Source organism: Arachis ipaensis, chromosome B9, assembly GCF_059453495.1.
Source record: "Arachis ipaensis isolate K30076 ecotype BB chromosome B9, ASM5945349v1, whole genome shotgun sequence".
Taxonomy (NCBI): Eukaryota; Viridiplantae; Streptophyta; class Magnoliopsida; order Fabales; family Fabaceae; genus Arachis; species Arachis ipaensis.
In genome coordinates, this window is record NC_142444.1 from 153,727,572 (window position 1) to 153,746,931 (window position 19,360).

Sequence of the window (19,360 nt, forward strand, 5' to 3'; positions counted from 1 at the left end):
TCTCAACATCTTCATCTCTGCCACACTGAACTTATGTTCGTGCTTCCCTTTAGCCGCCCAACACTCCGTACCATACAGCATAGCCGATCTTATAGCGGTGCGATAGAATTTACCTTTAAGTTTTAAGAGCATTTTTTTGTCGCATATAAAACCAAATGCACTCCGTCATTTTGACCAACCTGCTTGGATCTTATGATTTACATCATGTTCAATCTCTCCATTATCCTGTATGATGCACCCAAGATACTTAAAATTTTTAACTTTTCGTAGGATGTTTTCTCCAATTTTCACCTCTATTGGGATTTTCCCTTCTCAAACTGAACTTACATTCCATATATTCCGTCTTGCTACGGCTTATACGCAGACCATACACTTCTAAAGCTTCTCTCCATAACTCCAACTTCTTATTTAGATCTTCCCTTGACTCTCCCATAAGGACGATATCATCGGCAAAAAGCATGCACCATGGCACAGGCTCTTGGATGTGCTCTGTGAGTACTTCCAAGACTAATGTGAAAAGGTATAGACTTAAGGATGATCCCTGGTGTAATCCTATATCAATAGGGAATTCCTCTGTCACACCACCTTGAGTCTTCACACTAGTTGTGGCCCCATCATACATGTCTTTAATTGTCCACGGTATCCTTTATCCTGATAGGTTAAAAACTCATCGCGGATCTAAACTCTATTTAGTGTTTATCGCTTAACAGTAAAGTGAACTGACCACTCAACCAACTCAAGTTAGTTAGAGAAGACAAATTTAAATTGAATGAACACTCACTAATTGGTTTTGAGCTTTTGGCGATAATCAAATGCCAGCAACAAAATTGAGGCCTAGTATCCTTCCCATTCTCAATAACAGCTACTTCAATTACAATACAATGGCTACAAAAACATTGCACAAGAGGCGTGGTTGCATGCATCATGCATGGGAAAGCTCTGTGCAGAAGAAAGAGAAGACTATTCCTTGTTACGAGAAGAGCGCCCCTTCCTTTGGCCTCCAAGAATGCGAGAAATTTGCAAGCCTCGGCTGAATGCTTGGTTGAACAGCATACGTGTCTGAAATTCCGAAACAAATGGAAACCAAGCAAGAAATGCAATGGGAGTGAACAAAAGCAAACCCATTACAATCTCGTAGCCACGTGCAAGAGTTTTTACTGAGCCCCAAAATCCAGCTTTCCGTACTAGAGGCTTTAATGCTTGTGCAATCTGCAAAATACAATGATAACAGTAAGGTAACTTCGAAAAGCCAAAGCCGTAAACAAGCACGTTGAAGAAAATCAAGATAATGTAATTGCACATAATAAAGTCAAACCTCAAATATAAAATAATAATAAACTGCCTCATGAATGGGAAGATAAAACTGTCTAAAGTAAGATTTATTGCATTGCAAACAATTTTTAAAACCAAAAGCTCCAGGTAAGTGTGTTCCAACGATTAATGATAAAAAATAGTTATCTTTAGTTGGAGGGAAAAAGAAGGAAAGAGCAATAACCTGTAGCATTCCCCATCCGGTTGGCATGAAAGCAAGAATGCAAACAATAATGTCCTGGATTGTCATATGAGGAAGGGCAATTAAGAGGGCCAGAACTGATACAAAAGTCACGAATATCAATCCTTTGATTAGCCGGAAGACAAGTTGAAAATCTGCGCTGAATTTTCTCCTCCCAACAGATACCACCTGAAACAATGTGAAAAAGGAAAAATCAGAAAGGACACAGGAACTTGCTCTGCTAGATAGAAAGAAATAAGTGTTGATATAACACAGGATTTTGACGCAAGCTTTATGGGCAAGAAAGCGACAAGTTTACAACAGATATAATGATTTTATTTTGAGAAAACATACATCAGGTCTACAATTCCGATATGCCATACTTAAACACACAACTTGTACTAACCTTCACCACAGATAAAAATAAAAAGATCACCAACCATGATATGCCATACACCTGTAAACCAAGACAACGCATTCAGTTTTCCAAATTTTGATAAGTAGAAACAAATAAAGATGAGAAGAGCAATGAAGGTGAAGACTAACCAGGATACTTTTTGTTTTTGTAAAATTTAGGTGATAAACAAGACCATATTGATAGATAAAGAAGCGCAGAGATAACAATATCTCAGCTATGATTCCCCGTGTTCCTGAATATTGGAGATGATCTTGTTCCTCCTCCCACCAGGACTCCCAACTTTTCTCAGGCGGTACGCCTATGCCACCTCGGATGCTAATCCATTTATTCCAATCAGTCCAATCATCAACAATCTTTTGCCACTCAAACCCAGAAGGATTGAACAAGAAGGGTGCATAAAGCCAAGTGCCCACCATAAACCACATCGACACAGTGATGAAGAGATAGGCAACCCCACTTCTATAAGTATGACCAAAAATTTGGTACACTACCAGCAAAATCATGAGCTCAATACCCTTGACAAAGTGGCTCCGTGAGTAAAGTCTATAGTTGTCTGCAAATTTGGCATGGAAAACCACAAAACCTCGACCTGTAGGTCTATATTTTGCACCTCCATGAAGTAACGTCCTTCCATAATAGTGAGTCTTTGTCCCAAGCGAGAATGTGAAGAATACTGGAGCTAGCTGCAACTGCATTAATATGAACTCACTAAGTGCAGTTCTAAAGCCCTTTTCCAAGCCAATTTCCATTAACATGGGCAAGGCCATCAAAAACCCTATTTGAACAAACGACTGAGAAGCCAGAGCCACTTGAAGAGGCTTATTGTCACGAATGGCTTTCTGTGTACTCAAACTTTCTTCAAGCCCACTGAGAACCAGATATAGGCGACCATAGAGGAATACATATACAGTAAGAACAGTAATCTGTAAAATAAAAAGAGGTAAACTAAAAGGTCAGAAATTCTGGATATAAGAACAACACAAGGAAGACTTGACTCTAAGGGTAACATACAAGTGTACTGAAGTAAAATCCAACTGTGGTGAAATAACAAGACAGCATTCTGAAGAAATCAAAACGATGCCCAAGTCGGTACACATCTCGACTCAGTGTTTGCTCTCCATTGCCATTAGCTATCTTTGCTTCAAACATAGAAATCTGGTTGAGTCCAACATCTCTCCCCTTCCCAACTTGAATGTACTCATGATGAGTGACATTTCCTTCACGGAGTGTAGAGTTAAAGCCTACATTATAACATAGTAAAATTCATACACGGGTAAGATAAAACTAAAACTTAAAAGAAAAAAAAAACAAAGCAACGAAAGAATGTTTTGGACATCACTTTACCAGCAAAAATATCTTCGCTCAGATTGATAACCTTGGAGGCTTTGCTAACACCCCCTCTTGTGAGGTGAAAAAGCCTATCAAAGACATCGGGATGACCATAGTGGAAGCGAACCCTATAGAAAGCATAATAAAAGAAAGTAGATTATACATTTCTATAACATATATAGAGTATCGAAGAAAAATGTATGATGAAGCCCAAAATGGTGATACAAAAATATATCTAAGGAAAATATGACAAAATATTACTTAAAGGCATTAATGAGTTAGTATTTGCCCTGTATTCATTTGATGCATTCAGATTGTCACTTTCTCTATATGTTGCTTCAGTATGGATTTTATATTTATGCAACTATAAAGTTGCTCAAAATACCATCTGGACCAAGCATGTCAACCGTTTGTGTCTCCCACTTGGAACCTTTTTCTCCAACTCCTCTTCTCAGTCATATAATTTTCTTAGCCATCAAAAGATAAAAACAAGCGAAAAGATCAATAATGAGAACTTACTTCAGGGGATTAGCCAACAATCTCTGACCAATTGTAACAAAACTGGTCTCCTGATTTGACATGAACCATGCAAGTGAAGAAACACTGAAATCTCAGGCAGACATAGTCAGGGACACTAAAATTTATCAACTACAGTTGTATGAGAAAAATGTTACTTTTCAGGAATACAAAAAAAAAAATGAAAAAAATAAAAATTATATTCAAAAACAGAGATAAATAAAAGACCCAAGTGACTTTACCTTCCAGTAAATATATGCTCCCTGAGTCCAAGAATACTTGGGTACCTCACACCATCATGCTTCTTAAGAAATTCTTGCAATAAGTTTCTCATTTTCAAAGCTTCTTCCATATAGTTGTCCTACAGAAAAGGCAACTTAATCACATAGCATTATGCAAGACCTTATAATTGTGTTCTCTGCCTTATCATACAAGCTTACCTGGTTCATATCTATTGTTTGCAAGCCTTCTCCACGTGTGAAAATTATGGCATGGTTCTGATTTTCAGGCTTACCCTCACCCAAAATAGCTGGTCCAGGAAGCTTTATTTTATATATTACCTGATTAGGAGAGTCAAGTGGAGAATATGAACCAAGATATCTTCAAGTGAATTCAATGGAGTGAAAAAGATTGAGCAAAAGTTAAAGTCTAGAGTTGAATTTAGCCCTACAGAAAAAACTATTTACTCCCTCATTGAAGTTAACATTTTTACAAAACATTGTTTCTCTGTAAAAGGGTTTATTCAGTTATGCATATACCCCTCTTCCAATCCTAGGAAAATTAATATTATTCACCATCAAGATTATGTCGTGAACCATCTCTCCTAAAAGCTTAAGCCATGTCAACTATAAACTTTCCAATGTTATCATATTTTGTATCCTCCATAGGTTGTATTTTCACTGTTTCTTCCCAATAGAAAAAAAATATTTTCTTTGTAATAAATTACTAGAGTAAAAAAAGATGAAAAAAATTACAGGCTCCATGTATCAACATCTAATCACCTGGTCTAAATACTGCACTGGCTCTGTCTCTGAAGGATTACTGGATTTTGGCATTGCCTTCACTAAACAAGAGTAATAAACCTTGTTGATCTTTTTTGGCCTCTCTTTGCTAGGTTCCTCAACCTCATCAATGTAAGCAACCCGAAGTGAAGGGTATCTGCCAATCAATGAATAAGTACATGAAGCATTAAGATCAGTATTACTAAGCAGGGACACTAACTTACCTTGTCATAAGCCTCAATATGTCTTGAGCACGAGCAGCACCAGATCGCTTGTCAATCCCATATTGTTGGCATGATACTACATATGAGAATTTCATATCTGCTACTGCTTGACATTGTGTCAACAATGACCTTTCACCCGTTGCATTGTTGTCTGAATTTTCTATGGCTTTATAGCCTTCCATCAAATCTGCACATTCATGGCATTTTGTCAGAAAAACAAAACTTCTGAAAAAAGAATCTTGAGTTTCTTTGACTTGTAAATTCAAAGCTAAAACAAATGCTGATATTGAGTATGCATTCAGCCAATCCCAAAAGCAATCAATCACCTTCATCTTTTGCCATGTCAAGGAAAGCCTGGAGCTCCAAAGCCTTTCTGTAGTACATCATGCCTCTTACTGCACCAGTATGCAAACTTCAGTCAATTACAACAACTAACAAGCTTGTATCAGAAATATTTGTTCTTTTGTGTGTGTGTGTGTGTGTGTGAGAGAGAGAGAGAGAGAGAGGACCAGTTTTAGTCAAAGTTTGGCCTCTGTATGAAGCCCAGAGACGAAGTTCTTCTTCTAACTCATCCGATTCATTTCCTTTCAGTTCCTCCTCACTGGTACAATTCACTCTCTGAAGGAAGTTGTTCCATTCGTCTGTGTATCAATAACAAAAAAGGTTACATCAAATGCAATGATATCCATCCTTGAACTTTCACACTTCTGCAACATAGTGATTTATGTGTAAAGGGGTGAACCTGGAAAGATCTTTTGCAAGTAAAAGAGTATCGAAACACCATCTTCATTGGGTGATTCCAACTCACGTAAGGAAAAGAGAACCTCTTCAGTGTAATATGGTGTTAAAACCCTGTTAAGTCAATAGTGCCAGAAATAAATATTTACATGATTCATTTTCTTTCTAAAGGAAGTTACAGTTACTTTTAATACAATGAGTGTGTGTGTGTATATATATATATATATATGTTGATATTAAAGTTCATCTATGTATCAATTAGGGATATAATTAGTTTCTACTTTATTAGACATTGTAATTTTGAAGAAGGACTAAGACCTACAAGCTGAGGAATTCTTTCCCTCAACAATATATGTAAGCACGTATATGTGTATATATGTCGACCAACATAAAAAAGCAAAGAATATTTCTAATTTCTAATAACCAGTAAGTTATTATTTCATGGGAAAAAGCTTCAAGCTGCAGTACGGTGAAAAGAATTTACCATAGCTTTCATCCAATAATATTTTATTATTAATACAATTTCTTCCTACACCATCTTTCAAGAAATTATTGTTCCTGAAAGCTAGCCATGAAAATGAAACCAGAGCAAACAATAAAACTGGGTTGCCTTCACAATAACATAAAAGTTGCAGATGTTGATCGTGTTGTTTTGGAAAGTTTACGTTTTTATTTTTAGTTAACAATATCATTTTGCTTTTAAATAATTTGATTTTTGTGAGTTTAGCAAATAATTGTGCTGATGATTATAATGCACTCTATTATGAATGGAATCAATCAAAATTCGTCATTAATGCAGCAATTTTTGTTCATTCAGGATCTAATCCTTCGGTTAGAATTGTTATCACATTATTCTATTCATGAATCTAAGTATAGTTTGAAAACCTTGTAAATTTTTTACTTACAAATTTAAGTTATAACTATGTACGCATATTTTTGGGGGAAAAAATAAAAACATAATAATAATAATAAATACTATATAAATACTTTGAATCTTCAGTCACCAAGAATGCATAGACACAAAACAATTCAGATATGCAAATAGTATGTAAGAAAGGAGAGTCTCTAAGAGCTTTGAATTATCTATTTCAGAAGTGTCAATGGAAAAATGCAATAAAATACAGGACTATGGAAAAGCTTACGAGAATGAAAGCATATTGCGGACTTTGGGTGCTGCAGGCATGTCCATAAACAGTGAATTAGAGAAAAAAGAAATACGCCTTTTGGCTTCCAAATTAGATGGTACGTCCATTGCAGATTCTTTGGTTGTAAGCAGCAAGTAAAGCCGTTTAAGCTGCCAATTTTTAAAAGGAGGAAAACATGACATCAGATATGCACTCCACTATTCATACTCTTAGCAAAATAACTAGATTGGTAGAGAACCTTCTCTGTCCAAGCTTCAGTAACTGGTTGAATTGGAAACCTAATAGCTCCTTCAGAAGCAAACAGCTGATGTTGTGACTCAATGGCAAGCATCCCCTCATGTCCAGATCCACCATGGATTGATTCTACCAAACTGTTCCATCAAAACCAACACAATCATAATCAAGGAATTATGATGATTCCCTTCAAACGTGTAGAGATTGGGTTCTATGTTTCTTCACCTGGATATATGATCCTCCAACATTATATCTCTCGTCACTACTTCTAGCATGTCCTGGAAGAGAATCACAACTTGGTCCCTTTCTTCATGCTTATTGTCTATCTGCAACATAAAAAATGCATGATAAGATTTTGACATGCTTATAACTAAAATATAAACTACATAAGGTGATCAAACAATACCAAATATTTGATTAGCTCAACAAACTGCCGGTAGAGACTAGGAAGTGCATTTAGTCTGAATTGACTTATTAGGTCACCTTCTTCTATATGTTTGTCTACCTCAGAGAAAATGGATTCTATAACCCTGAAATGAAAGGTGCCAACAAAAACCAAAAGGTTTTAGATAAATGACAACCGATTAAGAGTGTCGTAGAAGGCAAAGCATTAAAGTTGAGGAACTAGTTATTTCCATGAGTCTACTTTCGATCAAGATAGGAAGAGATTATCAAGAAAGAGATCCCTCATAAAGCACTCTCACTTCTATAAACAACCACATTATAGCTTTAAAACTTACTGTTTCTCACGGTCCCCCTGAACCAGGTACTTAATAATGCTCTTAAATGAAGCATAGCACTCCCGAACAGCACAAGACATATAGTTGTCAGCCTCTATCCTTTTCCTCAGCTCTTTATCCTTTCCATTGCTGTCTTTGGCCATATCCACTGCGATTGGAATCTATGGAACACAGACAAATTATTAAATGAGCATAAAGGTAGCAAAGTTTCAAAAAGAAGACAGAATAAACAAACCTTGCTCGCAAGTAAGAATGGTGGCCATTGTATAAGGTCCAACTCACGATCAGCCCAATAAGGTACAAGCAAAAGGTCCATTTCTCTGAATAAGAACACCATAAGAGTACACTGCTGTTAAAAAAACAGTATGTATAGACAGGAAAGAACAAGAACTGAAAGCATAAATTGAATCCACTGACAACCTATTACTGATAAGATCTTCCTCTCTGAAACTAGTGATTATTTGGTTCCACAACTGAGCAAATCTTGCAGCCTCTTTACCTTTGTTAGATGGAATCTGTACCATTTAGCCAAATTATGTAAGTTGAGGATACTGTTAATTTTTAATTAAAATCTCAAGAATGTGATAGCATAATAATTAACCTGATCAAATCTGCGAGAAAAAGTAGCTTTCAGTCCTTTTTTCCTTTGGTCACTCTTTTCCTCGGGGATCAAACAAGCATTGAAGGCTCCAGGCAATGATTCAAAACGGGATCTGAGCATTCCTAGTGTCCTTATCTGAAACCAGCAGACAGTGAAATGATTATAAAAGGCACTAATAAATTCATTCAAAAAGACCCCTTCAAAATCAACAACTTGGATTTGATTCTATTAGAATTAGAAAACCAAACTTGAAACTCAAGCAAACATAAACTTGAATAATCAACTAGAAAAAGACACTAGTGACAATGGCTACATATTATTGCTTGAGGAGCAGTCCGACATTCAAAGGATAGCAGATGGAAGGAACAAGACTAATGCATATCTACCATGGCAACAAATTCTTGCTTCTTTAGAACATGATTAAGCAATAAATAAATAACAAAATCTAATGATCCAAAACCATTATAAAAGAGATCAAAGGGGAAGGCAATCTACTAACCTCTCCGAGGCGACGGAATGCTCCATAAATACCACCAAATAAAGTAGAAAATATGGCATACCAAATCTGGGTATCCATGAAGTATACCTTTAAAGGGGGAAAAAAGATTTAGGTAATTATGCAGAATATATTGAAGAGCAACCAAATTAACTATAGTATGAAAACATACCAGAATAATTGGAGCCCAAAGTGCAATTATAACACCAACATTATTTCGAGCTACAAAAAGCACAAGGTAATTCACATGAGAAAAATGAAATGAAATAGTAAAAAATTAAAAAAAATGCTCAACCTTACTACCATGGGGAAAGAATTCATGCCACTGGAATTTCGAGATTTTTACACCCATTATAGCTTTTGTTGGTCCCACCAGAGGCTTTATCTATAATAAGAATGAAAGAGAGAGACCATTAACACAAATCAAATTAATTGGTTATTTCAAAGAAGTAGTTATGTTTTTATTAATGTCCAATACAGACAGTTATACGAGTTAATTGATTTTTTTAAAGAAAGCTACAAACAGACATTTTATCTATAGCAACAATGCACGATACAAACAATTAGGATGTGAAAAAGAAAAAGCAGAGGAAATGACAGAACCATCCAACTGTAATAAATGATAAGGAATCACCTCTATATAGTAGCTGAACGCTAACTTTGTGATCAATAAGAGGACCCAAAACATTGTGTACCTGAAAATTAAAGACAGAGAATTAACATCTTATTCCTAGGAAAGTTGTATCAATCCCGAATGATGAGAGACTCTAGAACTTTCTTACTTGAAAAGGGACAAAGTGCTCTCATGCATTCCCCTACCAACATAGAGACGAGGCTGTCATTTTTAAAGCAGAAAAAACTAGTTATAGTCCCACTTGCAATGGCACAAAAAAACTGCTGTTTGTTGTACCAAACCACAAAATAGATAATGAAAACAGAGTTTTGATGTCACCTACCTGTGACCACCACATCATTAGCATCACAATCCTATAGTTTGACCTCTCAAGAAACCGACGAATAAGTGGGAAAAGAAATAATATGGCAGCAAGCATGTTCGGGGACAAGTATATAACAACAGCCATAATAAACAAAGAAGACGAACTTGAATTGCTCCCAAACCAACTTTGGATGGTTTGAGCAAACCCAGGAGGATTGTCCCAAGTGTAAGCATATGTAACTGAAAGAACAATCACCCATGCTGCAGCTGAAATAATTTTAAGAATATATCTCAACTTAACATGCATGGACATAGTTCGCTGTGCTTTCCAACTGAGAATCACATCCAGAGTAGCTGCCCAAGTGAAAAACAGAACCAGGATAAAGAAAAAGGAAAAACCATAAGCAACCTCCTCATAATGTAAAAAGCTTGAAAGTAAACAAGTTTAGAAAGACTCTGGCCATTGATACTCTTGCATGTTAGACATTAATAGCGGCAGAAGAAATGGTTCCAAAACGGCGGTTAAAGTAGCAAGGTAGATTGCAATTTTTACAGAAACACATGCAACAATGATAGAATTAGCTATTGAATTACACTAGACAGTAGTATATCTTCAGGTAAAATTTGCTATCCCCTACCTTGTCCAAGTTTCAATATGGCTGCTGTTATAAACACACTCAGCACCTTCTTGAAGACATCACCATTAAAAATTGCACTTGGATTCCCAGATCCATTCCATGCAACAATAATCATTGCCTAATCAAATATTAGCTATTCAGAACTCAGAAGTAGATCTTATTTTGCATTATATTAAAGGGAAAAACAATTAACGTAGAGGGAGAGTGACAACATAAATACATAACGCAATATTTATTACCTGTAAGCACAAAATGAAGAAGCCCCACATGCGATCAAAACTTCTGAAAATATGCCAAAATGACCTTATCTCAACAAAGTTAACTTTTCCAACCCATCTGTCGGAATTAGTTGGCTTGTTATCCTGTAAATTCAAGTTTGCAGCAAGACTTATGATAAGGTGGCACATGGGAGTTTCACTGTTTCAGGCTTTCAACAGTTACTAGTTGAATTAAGTTATTCATATAAATGGTAAGAAATTCAAAAAAAAAAAAAAAAAAAATCCATCAGACAGTTTCCATCACTTAGTAGCCAACGTCATAATCAAGTACAACAGTAAATCCATTTGACAGTTTACATAACTTAGTAGTCAATGTCATAATCAAGTACAACAGTACAAATGAGTTTCTTCCCATCTTCCAAACATTAAGTCTATTTTTTTAATCAAACAGTACATATCATAATTGTCTCCCGAAAAAGCAAAAAAGATTCATGTATTTGGTCTTAAATCCGAAACATCAAATGAGCTCTTAAACGCTTAAATTTGTCTCAACTTAGTCTTGTTTCAAATGTTCCATATATACCCTAAATGCATTGCAATTATAAAGACAAACTCAAAGTATCACACAAGCAAGTGGCTTTCACCCAAAAAGCTAGATTCGAAGAAAGATAGAGTCATCTATACAAAAGAACTATGAAGAAAAATGACACCAAGCATAAATTTCAGATATCCAACTCTTCTACCCAACAAAAATGACACCAACTATACGCAGCAGAGCATATAAGATTCGCTGGATGCCCCATGAACCCATACTGGGAGCAAGTAAATGTTTTATAATTGTGAAGATAGTGAGAAAAATCAAAGACAATAAATTCATGATCAGCACTTACATTAGATTTGTCAAAATCTTGACGCTCAACTGGCAGCGAAAAGAAATCAGCATCAGCACGCATTGGCCAACCAAGCCGGAAACAATCAGCTGACCTACAATTGTCATTAAGAATTGATAGCCCAGAAAGGCATCAGCAATACTGTAATAGGCAGCAAACAGAAGAGGATATATTGACAGAAAGAGAGAACCATCAGCTGTACCAGAAATATTCATTTAAATCATCATAGTTCCTCCATTGTGAATGCTTTGACCTCCCCTTTTTACTCCTTTCAGCTTCCTGTTAGCGACACAGTTATAATTATTTATGAGGCATTATCAATGGTACAAATTACACACTGGTTGTGCATGATGACAAACATAAAACAAGGAGGGAAAAGAAGACAATAATAAAGGGCGGAAAGCACCTTTGCAATCACATTATAGATAGGAGTTACAACTTTCCCCAAGAAAGCCTCCTCTTCACCTCCATAAGCTGGCTTGATATTCTCTCCCGTCATTGGACTAACATTACCAGAAAGCATACCATACAATTCAAAAGCCATCTACAAGAGACCACAAAAAGTATCCCGCAAAAGCACAGAACATGTCAATATGTGGTTGATTCTCCTTAAATGCCAAAACACAGGGCGTTAATGCATCAGTTAGAGATGTAGTGTTAAACGCTTGTTCTTCTTCCTAACAACTTGAACTTTTGAGAGAGTTGATCTCCAATACTGTATCATAAACTATAATGACCGAATGGTAGGAACTACAAAAGTTCCTCCAAACCTTCATAATCTTCATAGTTAATTATTTCGGCACAAGATAAAATATGAGGGTTATCAGGTAAGAAAACCTAACCTAGAGTTTATGTTGGTATCAAAATATTGAACTGAGAATGTATAATATGGAAGCAAAAGAGGACTAAAAGGTAGTTAAAAAAGCCTTTACACAATTAAATAAGGTTGAACACAGATACTAAAACCGTTGAAATATACATTCCTAATAGCTTAAAAGGAAAAAACCCACTCGAAAACACAAGCTTATACATGTGCACTCGTGAAAATTCATTAATTAGTAAGTTTGGTAATGGATATTCATTACCTGTTGCAGTTTCATTCTATAATATTAAACAATAGTTTGTTCTAATTACAAAGCTTACATGGTGATAGATATAGCACAGGCATTCTGGCATGAATCTTAGGTTGGCAGCTTCACCCCATATTAGAAGATAAAGGCCCATGTACAGTAGTTTACGCTGCTGCACTTCTTGCTGTATGGTTGGTAACCTGCAATATGCATCCACAAATGTTTGTGTGAGATTCAGAAGCTGACATATGGATTTAGCATCATTGTGAAAACAAGTTTAAAATGAATAATGTGTGATTATACCCATTTGTAGCCAAACAAAGAACTCCTAGTTAGAAAAAGAACAGTTGCATAATCATTCGACACAATGAAAATAGAAACACATACCAAAGGCTACTTTTCCGACCCAAATACTTGCACCACCTTTTGTAATTCTTGAAAAGTTTCTTCATGACTTCTGTTAGAGCACGCTCATCCAACTAATCAAATAATATGTCCAAGTCAAAATCAGATTAAACACCAATTGATGCAAAATAAAATAGTTGTTATTAACTGTATGGCTTCCACGTATAGATTGCCAGTAAATTAATTGCAGGTACATGCATACAGTAAACAAGTTTCAATTCCTTAATAATGATTTGCAGCAAGAAACACACCTATAGCATCAAGGAATAATTCCAGTGCATGCTTTTTTACACAAAAACAAAAACTGTATCATTTATCCAATCAAAAGAATACCTTTGGTTGTTGATCAGGTTTAGGAAATTGCCTTATGTGCACATTTGCAAGCAATAAGATCAAATGTTCTCTCTGATTTGCTACATTGTGCTTCTGCATTTAGTACAGGAGGTGAAAACAAGCTCGATAGGGTATGCTAGTCATGAAGCGGCCATGTCATGCTAAAATAACATAGATTCGAATCATAGAAATGTTACAATTCCAGATTTTACTTTACCTGAAAGCCAAACATTACCCCAAGCCAATCTAGAATGTCTTCATCCTTTTTTTTCTTGTAGTCCTTAGGCCAGGCAAGACCTCTTGTGTTTCGAAGAGCGGATACAGCAGCTTGGATCTATGAATAGAGCCAAATATGGACTTTTACTACAATTTGATGGAAATTATATGATGTGGCTAAAAATTCATACATTTGTTTTGGATAAAATAATTTCATAGATATTAAGTAATTAAACTACAATCATACCTCAGGAAATCTCATTACTGCCTGATTTGCACTATCAGGATCAAGAGGAAGAATATTGTAAGGAACTAATATCTCTGTTTTTTCAGCAACTTTATCTTGAGTCTCCAAAATCTATTAAATGTCAGTGGCAAACAAATCATAGGCACTCAAGACTGGTGACAACAAAACAAATTACAAGCAACGTAGACTATCAACTTATTTAAATTTGGACAAAATTCCACATATCATCAATAGGAAAATCACATTTCTGGAGCTATAGAAAGATAACCTCACGATCAACTTCTACAGACTGTGTCATGTTAACAGCCTTCAAAACCTCAAAAAGGACATTAGCAGTCTGATATGCCTTGGTTAGTTGTGCACTGAAAGTAAGAAGACAAACTCACTGTTAATTGCAAAATAACTGAGATTGTGTCATATTACAAATGATCTAGATAACTCACCGGTCAGCTTTATCAGCAGCATTCTGTAAAGCTTGGATATATTTCTTGTAGTAGTGCTGATAAAAACTCTGCATCTCACGAGCATCGCTTTTCTTTACCCTTCCTTTCAATGTTGGATCATTTTCCTAACCCCAAAAACAAATGAAACAAATCGATAGAAAGATACATAAAATTACCATGAAGAAATACTGGAAAAGCAGCATTAATAGCTTACTCTTTCTAGACGCTGGAGAAGGGCAGTTTTGAATTGCCGAACACCACGACCACTTGAAGTTGGGTCCAACCTATGAGCTTTCTCAAAGGCATAAAACCGGCCTACAAGAGCAAGAAGAAATACATTCATACAAGGATAAATAATTACAGCCTTCAAAGAAATTAAATGCATGCACAAATGCAATATTCTATCTACGAAGGAAATGCACAAAGCCAACACCAGGAAGCAAGCAAAGAACTTCAGCTAAGCATAAACACAATGAGTTGCACTAATCTAGCTATGACAGTGAATGAATAAGCGAGAAAAACAGAATGTTCTTACAGAGATAGGCGACTCTAGGATGAGTCTTCTCAACCTCATTGGCAACACGAAGAATGGGTGCAATCTCAACAAGGGAGGAAGGCACCACCTCGCTGTCAAATATGGCCTCTCCGAGGTTCCCGGCGGTTTGCGTCCGCGTGATCCGCCGCTGCGACGCCCCCGACGGTTCCGACGGCCCCACCCTCGACGACATTGTTTCGCGGATCTACTTCACAGAACCGGTTGCATGTAAGTTAAAAACTTAATCTGAGCTCACAGTTACAATGCAAATGAGAGAAGTGTGCCCTAGCTAGCAGATGAAGAAATAGAGAGAGTGTGTGAATGTGAATGTGAGTGTTTGCAAAGGGAAGCAAAGCAAACTAAGCATGTGTGTTGTTGAGCAATTAGTATAGCTGGTGGATTCGGTTGCGGAAATAGAAATGCGAATGTGGAAATGGAAGACGCTTGGTTGGAGTTGAGTTGAATCGAGTTGAGTGTAACATTCGTCAAGTCAAGAGAGGTCAGAAAAGCTGAAAAGGTGGGGTCCGTTTTCTTTTTGGAACTGTGTTCCTCAACAAATGCCACCGTTTCTTCCTCTTAATAACACCTCCTGCCATTTTTGCTGGCCCTCTCAAATTTCAAACATTAACGGCTATTTTATATTATTAATTCCCACCTTAAAATTAGATAAATTTTCCCATTAACAAATGCCATAAACCTCAATTATCGATTAGAAAACTTTGTCACTTGTGAGTTGTGAGACTTTATCACATGCTTCAGTTACTTTAAGTGGCTTTTACAAATTAAAAATAAAAATATTATAAATTGAGTATTTTTTACTTTGTGAATTAAAAGAGTAGAAAGTTCATAACTAAACGACCTAACACTTTGATATTATTCAAAAAAAATTTAAGTCACAAATGCCATTTTTTATTTTTGATATAGGGTTGAGAATAATATTTTTTAGAATTATGAATGACTGAAATATTAATTTTAAATATCACATCATTTAATTTAAGGTATAGAATTTGATTTCTATTTTAGAAAAATAAAAAAAAATTAGATACATAAATCATATTCTTTAATCTTAAATTTTTTCTATAATTTTAAAAAGAGAACAACTAGGGAACCAAAAGCATATCAGCCAAAATGTGTTTGGGTTCCATGAAAAATCGGATTTTGGTTTGTGCTCCATAATCTCAGGAGCAATTTTCAAACATATTATTCAAAAAGTGATTTTAATTAAACAATTTTGTTTACTTTTTGGCTTATCACATTTTGGTTCCATATACTTTTCCTTTTAAAAAATACCAAAAATTATATTATTAATATATATCACTTGTCTCATTTTCGTTTGAAAAAAATTAGTCCACAAATGCCAATTGCCAAGTTATGATGCACTCTATTTAAAATATTACGTTTAAGTTATCTGCCAAACAAATGTCACATTAAGTGTTCATTAAATTTTATAACTGTTAATTTTTTCTTATCATATGTGACATTAACTTCTAATGTTTCTTAATATAAACATAGATATTATACATGTGTTTTCTTTTCTTTCTTTTTTTTCCAAAGATAATAAATTTTATTTTACCAAAAAAAAATATATAGAGTTTCCAAAGTTAGGAGGACTTTTTATTTTAATAAATAAAATAAATGTATTAATTACCAAATTAAGTAATTTCAAAATTTTTTACAAAATTCATCACCTTACCTTATCTCATTTACATTGTAAACGAAATGACATTACACGTATCTCGTTTACAGTGTAAACAATATAAGGCACATAAACGAAACACGTGTATATCTCGTTTATACTGTAAATGAGATACGTGTAATGTCATCTCGTTCACAGTATAAACGAGATATAGCTTGGATATGACTATATATATATATATATATATATATATATATATATATATATATATATATATAACTCGTTTATAGAATTTGACCGAGCACTAGTTTGAACTTTTCAACTACTTTCTCTTTCATTTTACCCTTTTCTGAGCATATAATCGATACTTACGACGATGGCGCGCGCAACTAGTAACGACAGAGACATTAACAGGTTGAACAACACTTCGCATTACGCTAGGCAGGCGACTTTGTAGTTAGTTTTAAGTTATTGTGTTTTAAAAAATTCTATATAGATAAATGTGTGTATGTAGCGATGGTTAGGGTAGTAGTGAAGAAGTAGAATATAGCTTCTATAGTTAGTATGCTATAGGTCACTCTTAGAATTTTAGAACTCTCTTTTAATTCACATGTGTTAGAGCCGTATCTCTTTGTTGAAATGACCAGTCCAGTCCGTCATCGCTGGAAAAACTCCTCTCAAAGCATCAATGTACCACTCATACCCAGTCTTGCTTGGACTGTAAGCAGCGTTTATAAGATATCTCTTACCCTTGGCCGACTTAAAACGAGTCATGAAGTTAGCGGCCATGTGTCTGATACAGTAAGCATGAAACGCCTTCGGAGGATGCCAACCACTATCATCGGTAGGGGTATGCATGGCCCAGCCCAACCTGAAGACTCAGCCCGGCCCCGAACACTTTAGGAGCTATTTTGGTGTGATTTTACTGGGTCTAAGGCCGGGTAAGGGTCTCAAAAATAGACTAGGTCATTATTTCGGGTCGGATCCGGGCTATGGCTTGGGCCACCCGAAGTCGGCCCAGTGGCCTGGTCATCATACACAATTAATATTTTGTGTTATTAGTGATGGATGATGGTTATTCTTATGTGAAATTTAAGTATTGTAAACCTTAATATTTTGTGTTATTAGTTATTATAAGACTATAAGTTAATGTTTTATGTTTAAAATGCATAAAATTTTAGACTAATGCATAATATTGTGTTATTTATATTGATTTAAATATTTGGTGTTATTAGACAATATTAGTATTGATTATGGTTATGCTTTAATTTTAGAGAAGAGTTGGTTCTTGTTATATTTTTCTAAGTGAATTTTACCATGTCAAATAATCGTTGGAGTCTTGAAAATTTGGATATTTTCACATGCTAGCTTATAAGAAGGTATCAAGGTAATGTAATGTTAATGGCCCGGTTTTTATCTGGTATAATCGTGGCCCAAAAGTGCATAGGTTTCATCGGGTTTAGGGTGGGTTCGAGTCTAATAAATAAGCCCGATATATATTTCGGGCCGGGTCTGGGTCACATCAAACCCGGATTTACCCGGCCCATGCACACCCCTAATCATCGGCACTGATTGCAGCCTTGATGGTCTGCGACCTGTCGGAGATAACCAGCATACCTTCCTGCGGGTGACATGGCGTCTTAGATTAGTTAGGAAGAAGGATCACGACTCAGTACTCTCAGACTCTACAATGGCAAAAGCAATAGGTAGGATATTGTTGTTGCTATCTTGTGCCACCGCTATAAGCAACACCCCACAGTATCTGCCATAAAGATGCGTGCCATCAACGGACACAAATAGTTTGCAATGCTTGAAAGCCTCGACACAGGATGGAAAAGCCCAAAATATTTTATCGAACATGCTACAATCGCGTACCAGTCGGTGCCCATCGTAGTATGGTGCGACCCGTAGCTCACAAATAGTCCCAGGGAAGCAACTCTGCAGCGCCTGAAGTAGTTTCGGCACTTTGTTGTATGACTCCTCACAATCCCCGTAGATCTGAGCAATTGTCTTCTGCTTCGCCATCCACACCTTTCTGTAGGAGGGTTTGAAGTGATAGCTTTGTTGGACGGCACCTTGCAGGACAGGAATGCTGACGGAGGGGTTCGACTGTATCAACGGCAAGATGACCTTGCAGATGAGACTGTTATCCAACTGTCGATGGTCCTGAGACATGGTGTGTGCTAAACAACTATGAACTCCTCCAACCCTCTGGACCTCCCCGACGAAATAAAATAGCAATGTTTACGTGGCATGCATCGAAAATATGTAATGTCTGGAAACCATGAACTACTAAGTACGCTTCAATGAATCTTAAACTCACCAGTATCCGAGGATCTATCGAAGAGTAATACGGAGACTCCATGGACAACCATTTGCAGCTTGACGGCATTGCACATGGTACTTCAGTCTGTCGGATTCGATCATCTGGCACTCTGCACTCCGATGAATACTGTAGTTCTTCACACCCTGCATCACTGCATCTCGGCATTTGAATCTGTGGCCAACCCGAAACTCTATCCCACCATCTAGGTTGTAATCCTCCTCCCCCATGCTCGAAAATGGAGTTCTCTCGTGCATGGCGTCCATATCCAACGTATGATAGTGACTTGGTACATCGGATAGCGCTAGAATTGGGTGGGTGGGGAGGCAAAATATAGCGCACAGTTGCTTGAGCGGGCGTCTCCAGTACAAACTCCTCATTGTCACCCCCCATGGAAGAATCACTATCACCACTATTGGCAATGTACTCCTCATTAGAGTCTTCCTCACCCACCTCCATATCCTCCACTGGAATGGCGACATGAATGGGTGGTGGTGCGAGAGGTCGGTCATCCTGTACGTAGGTCGAGTGAACA

General features: G+C 36.4%; 1 protein-coding gene across 1 annotated transcript; it reads right to left on the reverse strand.

The window, feature by feature from the left end:
* Positions 1-745: 745 nt before the first annotated feature.
* Positions 746-15,329, reverse strand: LOC107617936 (callose synthase 3). Its single transcript, XM_016319830.3, has 42 exons — positions 14,867-15,329; positions 14,546-14,646; positions 14,332-14,456; positions 14,157-14,250; positions 13,889-13,999; positions 13,643-13,759; positions 13,426-13,518; positions 13,075-13,166; positions 12,761-12,887; positions 12,024-12,161; positions 11,820-11,896; positions 11,618-11,711; positions 10,749-10,871; positions 10,510-10,627; positions 9,891-10,225; positions 9,717-9,769; positions 9,569-9,629; positions 9,238-9,319; positions 9,107-9,156; positions 8,938-9,024; positions 8,439-8,573; positions 8,258-8,352; positions 8,073-8,157; positions 7,838-7,998; positions 7,504-7,627; positions 7,323-7,423; positions 7,102-7,234; positions 6,861-7,012; positions 5,723-5,832; positions 5,490-5,621; positions 5,307-5,375; positions 4,981-5,167; positions 4,757-4,913; positions 4,196-4,315; positions 3,998-4,116; positions 3,759-3,842; positions 3,255-3,367; positions 2,922-3,151; positions 2,039-2,833; positions 1,899-1,949; positions 1,496-1,681; positions 746-1,209 (listed from the first exon to the last, which is right to left on the reverse strand). Exons 1-42 carry the CDS (start codon positions 15,057-15,059, stop codon positions 961-963), a joined length of 5,859 nt encoding a protein of 1,952 aa, XP_016175316.1. The 5' UTR covers positions 15,060-15,329; the 3' UTR covers positions 746-960.
* Between the last annotated feature and the right edge of the window lie 4,031 nt (positions 15,330-19,360).

Coding starts and splice junctions, on each gene's coding strand:
- LOC107617936 (XM_016319830.3), bottom strand. CDS start 15,059: ATGTCGTCGAGGGTGGGGCCGTCGGAACCGTCGGGGGCGTCGCAGCGG. Junction 14,457..14,545: donor TTCTCCAGCGTCTAGAAAGA/GTAAGCTATTAA, acceptor TTTTGGGGTTAG/GAAAATGATCCAACATTGAA. Junction 10,872..11,617: donor AAGATTTTGACAAATCTAAT/GTAAGTGCTGAT, acceptor TTGAATTTACAG/GATAACAAGCCAACTAATTC.